The sequence below is a fragment of the Helicoverpa armigera genome, chromosome 11 (genome assembly GCF_030705265.1).
Source record: "Helicoverpa armigera isolate CAAS_96S chromosome 11, ASM3070526v1, whole genome shotgun sequence".
In the NCBI taxonomy this organism is placed as follows: Eukaryota; Metazoa; Arthropoda; class Insecta; order Lepidoptera; family Noctuidae; genus Helicoverpa; species Helicoverpa armigera.
This window is the reverse complement of record NC_087130.1, coordinates 10,489,572-10,502,057: the sequence shown is the minus strand read 5'-3', so window position 1 is coordinate 10,502,057 and position 12,486 is coordinate 10,489,572. Positions and strand designations below refer to the sequence as shown.

Below are 12,486 nucleotides of genomic sequence, written 5' to 3'. Positions count from 1 at the left end.
TTATTTATTATCATATCTTCTGTTTTTCTCATATTTTTCCAATTGTATTTTTAATATATTTATATAGCGGCATAAAGCAGTCTTTTCTTTGCAGCAATACGTTAAGGCGGCGGGATTCAATATTTGTTGACATTTCATCATTTATGTCACAAAGCTCGCTTGCAAGTATTAGCCTTTGGAAGTTATATTCTTCACAAGTAAATATAATATGTTCTGGTGTTCCTGGAAACTTTCGACAAGCAGTGCATGTCGCATCTTCAATTATGTTGAATCTACTCAAATGAGCGGGTGCGGTGTTATGCCCAAACCTGAGTCTGTTCAGTGTTGTAATGAAGTCTCTACTCGCAATCTTTAGCTGATAATACCAGGGTTTTCTAGGTAAGTCCGTTTGTATGCTTCCATACCATTTTCCTTTCTGTTCTTGGTCTTTTTTCCAAAATCTTCTCCATACTTCATTTATATCCTTATTAATGTCAGTATAACAATCAGTAAAAGGAGTCTTAACCACAATACTTATATCTATTGAATTAGTTCCATTATATGCAGCTTTATCAGCAATTTCATTTCCACTAATGCCTCTATGCGAAGGAATCCACATAAAAAACACTTCTTTTCCTATACTACTTAGACTATTTATAAGAGTTTTAATTTTAAAAAGCAAGTAATTTGATTTAAAGTTAATATTTAAACCTTTTAAACTATTAATTAAGCTTAGAGAATCAGTAAGGATTAAGAAATATTTACATTTTTCTAAAGACTTAATGTGCTTTAACGCTTCTAAAACTGCATATGCCTCAGCAGTAAATATACTAGAACTATTATCTAACACAAAACTTTGTACAAAATTAATCTGAGGGTCATAAACAGCACTATGAACATGAGACTCTCCTTTGCTCCCATCAGTATATATTTTATAATATTCTCTATTGTGATCTAAAAAATTAAGAAGGTCTTGATTGGTGCAAACTGAAGCATCAATAGATCTCGGTAGTTGGAATAAAATATGAAATTGTGTTGAATAGCATGGCCATAAAGAATCAGAAAATACTTTACTAAATTTGTTTTTTATTCTCAGGAGTATTTGGGAAAGTTCTGGATATTGATGGCAAAGAAGATCCTCACCGGTTATCTCAGGAGCACTAGATTGAACAGGGTAAGGCAAAATTTTCTTCATTACTAGTTGATTGTCAGAGGATAATAATTTTAAACAAAAGCGTTGAGCTAAAAGTAATCTGCGAAGTGATAATGGCATTATTGCTGTTTCTACTTCCATAGCTCTAATAGGTGTAGAACACATAGCACCTGATATGATCCTAAGACCCTTATTTTGTATTACATCTAATCTATCTACAAACTTACTGTTAATATTAATATAAGCAAGGCAACTATAGTCAAAGTGACTTCGCACAATAGATTTGTACAAAATTGTAAGGGTTTTAGGGTCTGCACCCCATGAAACACCGGTTAAACATCGCAGTATGTTGAGACCCTTTAGGGAATTTTGGGCAATGTATCTTAAATGATACTCGAAAGAAAGTTTCTTATCTACAATTATGCCTAAAAACTTATATCTATCTGTTTGAGGAATAATTTCATTGTTAAATGTTATATTAGTTCTAGGTGAATCCTGGCCAAAAACTATAACTCTACTTTTAGAAGTATTAATTTTGAGGTCCAAATTATTATAATATATATGTAATTTCGATAGAGCATCATTTAAGGTACATGCGGCTTGTTCTAAATGTCTATTTTTACAGTAAAAAATAAGATCATCTGCAAATTGCAGTATATTTACATCAGGATTATTTACATATTTACAAATTTCACTACAGTAAAGATTAAAAAGTAAAGGGGATAATACTGCCCCTTGCATTGTGCCTTTTGACGCAGTTCTAGGTCCATGAATAATATTATTATGTCTAACATATAAAGTTCTATTATTTAAAAAATTAAAGATCCATTTACATATAAGACCAGGTATACCAAGTTTTGATAGAATTTTAACTAAAATTCCTGGTTGTACACTATCAAAGGCTCCTTGAACATCTAAAAACACACATATTACACTTGACTTACTATTTTTCGCATGTTTCAGATCGGAGACAAGTGAAACAAAGCTGTCTGCACAACTTCGCCCTCGTCTGAAGCCATATTGAACATTTGGCAGTATGCCATTGTGTTCAACAAACCAGTCAAGCCGAGTTTTTATCATGTTCTCAAATATTTTACCTAGACAAGAAGATAATGAAATAGGTCGATAGGAATTAGCATTATCAGGAGGCTTATCTGTCTTTAAAATAGGTATTACACATTGAGTTTTCCAAGACTCAGGAATAATCTGTTCAATCCATAAGTTATTAAGAATGTCTAAGAAAAGCTTTTGGACTGACTGATGAAGTTTTTTAATTAAAATATAAGGAAAACCATCTAATCCAGGAGTTGTATCTTTACGTGAATTTAAAGATGCTGAAAATTCCTGAAATGAAAACTTTTCTAAGAGAAATTTCGTATTTTCATTATCGTTATGAATATTGAAATATTTTTCTAAGTTAGGGACCTCTAAGCCCTTATCTGACAATTTATCTAAAAAGGAATTAATGAATGTATCAGAATATGACTTATTATTAATCTTTCTACTGTGTTTAAACATTTTAATTTGATTCCAAATTTTGCTAATGGGAGTTGTCCTATTGAAACTATTACATAAATTATTCCATCCATTTTTCCTTTCCTCAGCAATTGTCTTTTTCTTTACTGCATCTAACCTCTTGTAATTAATGAAATTTTCAATAGCAGGATTCTTCCTATAATATTTTAGTGCCTCATAGGAATTAATAACACTTTGTTTACACTTATCATTCCACCATGGTACAGGAAGTTTACTTTTATAATTAGATGTTCGAACAAACTTAGGAATGCATGTATCTTTTAACAAGTTAAGTTTATCACAGAAAAGATTATATACTTGTAAAGGGTCTTTATCAACCATATTTACATTACTAAAAAAGTCTTTTGAAAGCTCACAATACTGCTTCCAATCTGTCTTATTATATAGATATTTTTCTGTGGGAGGATTTACTTTGTATTTATCTACACTCAGTAATATAGAAGTAATTGTTGGAAAATGGTAACTACCCATATTATTATCATAAACCGACCATTCACAAAGTGGAGCAATACAAGGACTGACAAAAGTAACATCTATAGCAGATGGATTACGATTTGGATATTGAATAGTTGTATAATTACCATCATTAAGTATACATAAATTAGAGTCATCAATAATGTCATAAAGTTGCTGTCCACGACCTTTTGTAGATACACAGCCAAAGGCAATATGATGTGCATTAAAATCACCACTAATAAAAACAGGAGAAGGTAATGAATTAATTATATTTCGTAATCTGTTAATTCTAATGTGCCCACTTGTAGGAGGGGAATAAACACACAAAATGGAAAGTGTACCATGTTCTGTAGTTAACAATATAGCTATGCTTTGTAAATCTTCATAAAATTGAGTATCTAACTGTGTATACTTTAAAAAAGGACGGATTAGTATTGCTACACCCCCATGGTTATTAATTGCATTACGGAAATGTAAATTGTATCCAGGAATATTAAATAATCTATTGTTTTAAACCATGTTTCATTTAGAAGACAGATATCAATATTTTCATTTGCTAAAAAATCTATTAATAAGGGCTTTTTATTATATGCGCTTTGTATATTGAACTGTGCTATTCTTAACTGTGACTGTGATAAGGTGCTATTTATATCCATAAGCTTAGGAAAGGTATTTATGTAACATATCGTTAACCGTTTTACTATTAATTGGAGTCCCATCACCCTTATTGCTAATTTCAAGTATAGTGCGAATAATTGCTGAGTTTAAATCTTTATTATTTATTAATTGCTCTTTTAAATTAATTTGAGGAGCTTGTGTAGTGGGAACTACAGGTAATTTATTAATCTTAGAAGTAGAGCTACTATCTACCTTATGTGCAGATGAAGCTGCAGGTTTATTTACATTTTGTACAATTTTATTTTCAGGTGTGGTTTTAATTATATTATTATCTACAACATATTTTGTATTTTTATTTACATTTTCAGTTAAAGATGGAAAATTCTGCTCATATTTCTTTGTATCAAGAACACTTGAATAAGTAATTTTATTGCGTTTTTCTAACATTTTTTGAATTTTAATGGGACAAGATCTGGATACAGCCAAATGGGCTCCCCTGCAGTTGGCACAGCAGAGCTCATTAGGCTTGTCACATTCGGTGTATAAGTGCTCCAGCACAACAACTACAGCGTTGCTTACCATTACATACTCTAGCCGAGTGATTAAATTTAAAACAGCGGTAACATTGCTGCAGAGGCGGAACATAATCAAATACCCTATACGAGAATAGATCGTACTGTACACTATCAGGGAGATTATTAGACAGAAAGGTCAAACTAACAGTTTGTAGAGGAACTCGCTGCTGCCCAACCTTCTTTGTAAAGCGTCGTATCGCAATAATTTCGAAGTGAGAGGAAAGCTTGGAGTATAATTCCTTGGTGGAGATATTGGTAGGTACAAAACGGATTACTCCTGTTTTCTCTATTTGGGCTGCCGGTATAAATGCTTTTAAATTATACTTTTTCAAAAAAACAGAGTTGGCTATGAAGTTGTTAGCCGTGTTCGCCAGTTTAAATACGACAACCACCTTATTCGCGTTGACTCTCTGCAGAGTCACCACACCCTTTATTTCCGATGTGAATATGTGGTTCAGGTAAATTGGGCTCTTGTTTCCAATTCGCTCCTTTTTATCCTGAGACTCAACATAAACTTTAAATTCAGTATTGGTTGAATGTTCTGGGTATTGCCTTATATAATTAGGCTTCAAAAAAGGAGCAAAATTACTACTTTCCTGTTGCCGCTGTTGCTGCTGCTCTGGCTCTGGATCTATTTGCCGCTTAGCCGCCTTCCTGGAATGGGGTCCATCTGGACCCCCATCCACGTCACCATCCATCTAAAGACTGCTATTCTACTATTTTACAATAGTTTTCCACAATGTTTAAGCACAAATAACAAATTAATTTAATTAAAATTTTGGAGGATACTTTTAAAAGAACCGCGCTCTTCGAGTTTCCCGCCTTTTTCCCAGATCCGTCTCAGAATTGAATATCGACTGTTTTCTTATCTCAATACAAAAGGGAATATAAATAATGATGACTCATACTTCTTTGACCATGATTGGTTGCTGTACTGCGTGATTAACGTTCATTGGTTAATAATGGCTTTATGAATTTTTACCCAATAGCTGTATCTGTCACTTGAGGACGTTCACGTAAGTTTTCTATTTCAAAATAAAACTAGCCAAGTGCGAGTTAGACCAAGAGCAAAGAGGGTTTCGTATAAAGTTTCTGCCTTTTCTCTTTTTAAATATCACCGTTGGTTACAAATAAAAGCTTGAAAAAAACCGCATTATTTTGTGTGTAACTATGTAATGTCTCTAAGTTTGGATAATTAAGTCAGAAGAACACTATTATAACTACCTATCTAACTGAGGCGATTGTTTTTGTTACAATATGCTACACATAGCCTCTTATGTAAAGAAATTACTTTCTATTATGTGCTCTGTTTACTTTGTTTTATAAGTCTTTTTACCTTCCTACTAAGAATGTTCGAGCGGGTTGTTACTTTCTTCCTACCATATTGTGCAATTTCATGTCTGAAAGGGCCTTATGAGTATTAAATTTAGTTCTGGCAACTATGTTTATTTTGACATTGACGTGTAAATCCTACTGTCACAATACAAAAGTAACCTCAAAAAGCATATTTTGCTTTTATTTCATTTTACTACCAAAATAATTCATATTTTACGAGTTTTTGGAAAAGACCAAAGTTATAATCATGAGCATTATATTGAAAAGTATCTCAATATTTTCTCAAGCACAATGTAATAATATTATTTCTACAATTTTCTGTAACAAAACTTTATTTGTGCTTTTAACCAATGCTCCGTATTCTGTTTCAGTGGTATCTCGTGCGTTAAGCAGCTCTTCAGTTTTGAGTTCGAAGCAATGGCGAGTAGAGCGGGGCTTGTCTCGTAATCGTAACGCTGAAGGAATTCTTACCGATACCCCGGACTTTACATATTTGGATGGGCGACCAACTCCTCTACTGGTATATTTTTTATCATTTCTTAGTATTGTACTTACAGTAAATATTACCTAGAAGATTATGATTAACATAACCAGTGATAGAGATACTGATACTATTAATCCTATATCAATGAAATGTAGCTAGCAAATATTTATTGAGATCAATATACAATCTAAAGCTGCTTATTGTTTGTTCAGTACACTACTACACTCAAACCATAATCTTATTAAACATTATTTAAAAGTTTTCAATTTCTCATCATCATCCTTATCCGAAGAACCGATAACCGTTGGGGTAAACGAGTTCTAGAGTGGAGACTGCGCCTCGGCAAACATAGTGACGTCCTCAGGCACGGTGGAGTGATGACTTGCGCAAGACGGCTGGCAGGAGCTGGATGCGAGAAGCCAAAAATCAATCTCAGTGGCGTGCTCTTGGAGAGGCCTATGTCCAGCAGTGGACTGCGATAGGCTGATGATGATGATCCTTATGCCCTTATCCCGATTTTATGTAGGCTTGGTGGGATATGTTTTCTTCTTTCATACTCTTCTATCCACTGTCATCTCAGAAGTAACATTCTTTCTTACCATATTGACTTTCACACAATCATCCAACGTTTTTCTTTGGTCTTCCTCTTCCAATATATCACTAAAAGTTTTCAATTTCTCATTTCAGCAAAAACAAAAGAAGCGAATCTTAAAGCAAAGAGAAATGGCCGCTAAGATAGTTGAAATGTGTTCAGAACTCGACTTTGCTAAAGAGAGATACCAGAATATGGAAGCTGAGAAAGAGCAAGAGAGACAGAGCATCCTCGCAAACCGACTGAAGCCCAAAGGAACTGCTTTGAATGAGAAAAAATAGATTTATTATATAATGTTAATGTAGGCTAGCTGTAAATAAACTTGTTGTTAGATTCTGTATGTATTTTATTAATAATACTTTTTCAAGGAATTAATTATTTTTAAAATAGCACACCACAACCAATTGACTTCCATCCAAAACCTGCAATTTGAGAACTTCAAATGATTTGATTATTGATATAGCTAAATGGCGCAACATACTGTATCACACTCATCTTTTTTTTTAATGGCGCAGTTTTTTCCATAAACAACTGTTTACTTTGAACGTGAAAAATTCATAGTGTAAATAGTTGTTTTGAGAAAACATGTCTATGTTGTTGGTGACCATCATGTGACCATGGGCCTAGAATGTCATTGTTTCTGGTTTGGTTATCAAAACACTCAAAATGTAAATAATTTGCTTTCAGACGTAGGGTTAATTTTGTACAGGCTTCCTGCACAAGATGTCGTTATATTTTAATCTAGGGCACATGTTATGTCGATTTGTGTCCTGAAAATTCAAGTAGACATTTTCAATTTGCAATGTGCTCCAAAAATGGTCTATTGTAGTGTCCTTTTATACTGCCATCTATTTTATTACGTCTAATAAACGTCTAGCTTCTTTATAAAATTATTGAAGGTATATTCTGGAAGTCAAGGAATGAGGGATGCGATTTGTAGTAAGTTTAATGTGGTGTCGATAGATGGCGTTACTAGTGGCTTTTCACCGTTTCACTCACTTCAGCCGCCGTTTTTTTCCTTCACACTAATTAACTACCTACTTCTTATATAGGGTATCTCATAATAATATGTAAGTGACCGATACTTTCACACGTGATTCTACTAAAAAATATTTTAATTTATTTTTTTATACCCAATAGTTTAATCACAATAGCAAAACAGCTGTCTGAAAATTCGGGTGAACATCAAGGTAACAGCTGTTAAGAAGAAGAAGAACTGTTCGAAAGTACATGAGGGAGTAGGCAGAGGGGATTGCCCTTAACATTAACATAGGCTTAAACATAAGTGAGTAGGTACATCCACTAATCCCTACTTAATATTATAAATGCGAAAGAAACTCTGTCTGTCTGTCTGTTACGCTTTCACGTCTAAACCACAGAACTGATTTTAATAAAATTTGGAACAGAGATAGAGTTGATCTTGAGAAGGAACATAGGATAGTTATTTTCCCGGACTTTTGAAGAATTCTCTTGGAAACGCGATATAGGTAACCGAACTCTACGCGGGCGAAAGCTAGTAAGGAATATAGGGGAATACATGAACAAGAAATATTATGTAACGTCACATGTTAATTAGGTTTGTGGGCATGCCCGCAGTTGCCCACTACGGTACTTACATCAAAAATCGCCCGAAATTCCTACAACCAGACCAGAAAAATAAATCTTATTTTAACCCTTGTAAGTTTATCGAGTGTTCGATGAAAGAAGCGGTTTTCAATAGAAAGTCGGTTGAAAGGCGATGCCTCAACCTGAATAAGTCTATTGTGATTGCGACGGTGTCTCCACTTTGACGTGAATGGAGTCACGGACTTACATGTGTGTGGGCACGACTTTATATTTACATTGGTGACTTTTTTTTGAGGTTTCTGATAAAGTGAAATACTTTAGTTAGGTAATAGTCTTTTGGATTGTTATTCGTTTGCTGACTGGTTTTGAGACTTTATGGCTTTTTAACCTTGACCTTGATATACGGGATTAGGACAAATTAATGTTCCTTTCGAAACGTTGGGGACGTCGGGAAATGGTCACCCATCCAAAGACCTACCGCGCCAAGACGTGTGTCGATACGTGCGGCTGCTACTTATCCAAAATTCCACACCACAACTGGTCACGAGCTCATTCTACCTCTATTATAAAAAGCGAAACCTTTAATGTTTGGTGATTTAAGAAGTAGTCTTATTCACAATCAAAGCTAATAAAGTCAGTCTCTCAAACGCTAGACAAATTCGTCCCCAAGTTATAATTACCAGACCACAGAAGCAGTTAACAGTTTAACACTATAAGTCCTCCTAAACTCACATTGTTAGCAGTATTCTGTATTTCAACAAAGCGTCCGTAGTGCCCTATGTATGTATCACACAGTAATTTACTGGTAGATATAAGATGGCTTCATCAAAACGATGCGACGGCACGGTAATTAAAATCTCAGTTGGTTAAGTCGACGGGGACAGGGACGGACTTTGTGATATGGAATCCTGCATTAATAGCTGGTTTTTGTGCACGTTTTTAGGTGGTTTATCTATTATTTTTTGGGTGAAATGTATAAATAAAATAGATATTTTATTAATTTGCCGTCTGGGGTCTGAGCCGGCATTGGAAGCTATGCAATTATAACCGATCTTTTTCTGCACCCATGTAAAATTTCTTTATTTTGTTAATTATTATCCAGTACTAAATCAACCCGCTACTATTGTTTATTGTGCACTCAACATGACGGGAGAAATAAAGCATGTTTTAATATAATGCACAGAAGGCTTCATTTTAATATAACTGCCTAAGTAGGTAGATATTAATTAAATACGCGCGCTAGTGCGTGTCTAATTATTTTCCTCGAACTTCAAATAGTTGGGTGTGTTATTACTAAAATTTTAATAAACCTGAATTTGCGTGTTTTCCGCCTTGCTGTGGTTTGAATACACCAATTTTCCGACGATGTTAGAACCTCCGAAGTCTCTTACCTGAACCACAAACAAGTAATTTCCCGAGGAAATTTTGTAACACATACTTCTTAACTGTTACAGCCTTTTTATCGTCCCACTGCTGGGCACAGGCCTCCTCTCACATGGAGAAGGATTGAGCATTAATCATACATACTTCTTATTCCATAAAAATATTAAAGTTATTGGTCAAATCCTGCCCTGCAATTCGTTGCAATCTTGGCGGCCATAATTAAAAAGTGTAGGTAATATAGTGAAATATGTATATTGTGAGCGGAACTGCACGTGCCCTTTATCAACTGTAGGTAAATTAAACGTCACTTTATTAATTAATTGTTTATTCATAAAATACAACAATGGCTTGAGTTTGTCTTTGTTTGTTTTCTCAATTACTTTTCGCAGCTAGGTTAGATGTAGAATTATTTCAATTTTGAACCTTCCCATGTTATTATTTACCTTACATTTATACTAGTATAAAGAGGAAATCCTCCACACTTATACTGGTACCAACAGGAGGCTCCGGTTTAACAGAATTACTGTCAGGAAGCAACATTATCACCAGGGAACAGAGGTAGTAAGCATATTTTATCCGGGTACGAGAAGTAGTTTCCACGGGTGGCTCACTAAACCAAGCACTAATTCGATATTCATATCAATCCACAAAATCTATATGAGTATATAAAATTTCCGACATAAAATTCATCTTGAAATATATTTTCAAAGCCCGATAGAATTGAGCCCAAGTCTTTTATATGTAAAAGCTTATCTTTTTGACGTCTTGGGAAATTATTTGACTTCCGCACCGCATGTTTATAACGTGAACCAATTCCCTAGTGTTGCCAGTTACAGCGATATTATGAACAAGGAGGATATTGAACGGGATATTCACCTCTTTGTAAAGTCTTTAGTCTATTCCATGGTGTATTAAAAAATAATATGTACCTATTTGTAACTCTGCTTGTAATGGATCATACCGAATTGCTTTCTAACTTCATGAATTTTTGGAGTTTGGATTAATCACTTATTTTTTCCAGATTAATAACCAAATATCTCATTTGTAACTCTTTCACTCAATAAAAAACTTTTTACAAAAAAATAAAACCGAATCCCAAAAACACTGAAAAGCAAAAAAAACTATTCTTAGGTGCATCGGTCTAGAAGTCAGTGTCTAATGGATGTACCTGAGTTTATACGCCACCGACTTCTAGGCCGATGCACCTAAAATGTTTTTTCGCTTTTCAGTGTTTTTGGGAGTCGGTTTTAAATTTTTGTAAAAAGTTTTTTTATTTTTAGCTTTTCAGTGACAAGCATAATTGTCACTATCCGCATTTGTGGAAAGTTCTCATCAATAAGAATAATATAAGCCCAAACACAAGGTAGCTTACATATTCAGTTGTCGAGTTCCCTCGACCTTCTCTTGTCTCCATCATCAGGTCAGCTTCAAACCTTCACTGTTGCATAGTGTTATCAGACGTACACCTCATTGTCAAGTTTTAAACCTATGCATGCCTACAATTTTCGAAAGTTGCCCTCGATTTCTCAGGGTTTCCATCATCTGACCCTGACCTGGTGATTATGGGACCACCTGGAAAGTATACTCTATAAAAAAAAAGAATTTTGCAAATCGGTCCAGGCGTCTTCGAGTAATCGGTGAACATACACAAAAAAAAGATCCCGACGAATTGAGAACCTCCTCCTTTTTGGGAAGTCGGTTAAAAACCATTGAACGGGTTTTGATGGAACTATTACATCAAAATCGGTTCATTAGATATTGCGTGTGAACAATGTACCTATGTTTCATTATTTATAATCCGATCCAAACGAAATACTTGATTATTACGTCATTGTAGGTACTCATAGGGCAAATGCGCCAAAAGTCGTCACAGAAAATAAATTTAGTTTTTACAAAGTTTTTATTTAATCACAAAATATTTTTTACACAATCTCTTTGCGCGTCTGTTTTTTTAACCTTGAGTAAGTTTGTAGGAATAACCCATTTTCTAAGCTTTGAATGTCTTGTAGCAAAAGACTTTCTTGTCTTCCAGGTATAGGAGTTTCCAATTAATTTAGTTTCCAATGCCACTTGACTGGACCTGTACACACCGGCGAACGCTGAAGCTAACATTTGATCACTGTAACAAGTTTCTCTACAATCTACGAAATGCGCTTGACTTTATTTGTGTTTGTTTATCAGGAAATCGAAGTTACTGAAAATTTGTTCCATTTGGGAGTTTTACCTAGATAGATAATGTGTTTATATAAATATATAAGATTTTTTGTTTGTATAAGCAAAGTTTTTTTTATCGTACTGCTTTTCCTTGGCACTGTGACCGTCTGGATTTGTGATATTGCCTTACCTTAGTAGTTTTTAGTTGCCAATGTAGTTTCATTTAATATACAAAAGATTACAAAATAAAGTAGAATGGCAAATGGAACGCCTACCTTAAATAGTTTCAAAGCGTTTGTTCGTGAGCTTATTGTATTACAAGCCTTTAATTAAAATAATATTCTACATTACATTACGAAATTCTATTTTAACAAGCTTTATGGTTGTAAGGTAAATAAGACCTATAACAGGTACGCCTACACTAATAAAATGGTGAGTATTGGGTTGCTATTGCTACATAGAAAACTGGCAATATACCTACTTACACAAAATAAGGTAAGTACCTATATGAAATTGTAACTTAGGTTTGGTTAATCTAAATACGTGCATAGGAATCGAAGAGTTACTGTGGCCCAGGGCTAAGGGCTCTAGAATGGACAGCAATTTATTTTTATCAAAACCATTTTCGAAACGTCAAGTTAATTGCATAGTTCCA

At 34.2% G+C, this 12,486-nt stretch overlaps 1 protein-coding gene and 1 long non-coding RNA gene across 2 annotated transcripts; both read left to right on the top strand.

Annotated features, from left to right (window-relative positions):
- The first annotated feature begins 74 nt into the window (after positions 1 to 74).
- Positions 75 to 4,084, top strand: LOC135117611 (uncharacterized). Its single transcript, XR_010276996.1, has 3 exons — positions 75 to 378; positions 1,076 to 1,153; positions 2,096 to 4,084. It is a non-coding gene; the product is annotated as an uncharacterized LOC135117611 (long non-coding RNA).
- Positions 4,085 to 5,786: 1,702 nt separating this feature from the next.
- Positions 5,787 to 7,064, top strand: LOC110375517 (large ribosomal subunit protein mL52). Its single transcript, XM_021333655.3, has 3 exons — positions 5,787 to 5,945; positions 6,024 to 6,172; positions 6,824 to 7,064. The coding sequence occupies exons 1-3, from the start codon at positions 5,900 to 5,902 to the stop codon at positions 7,007 to 7,009; spliced, it is 381 nt and encodes a 126-aa protein (XP_021189330.3). The 5' UTR covers positions 5,787 to 5,899; the 3' UTR covers positions 7,010 to 7,064.
- Positions 7,065 to 12,486: the final 5,422 nt, after the last annotated feature.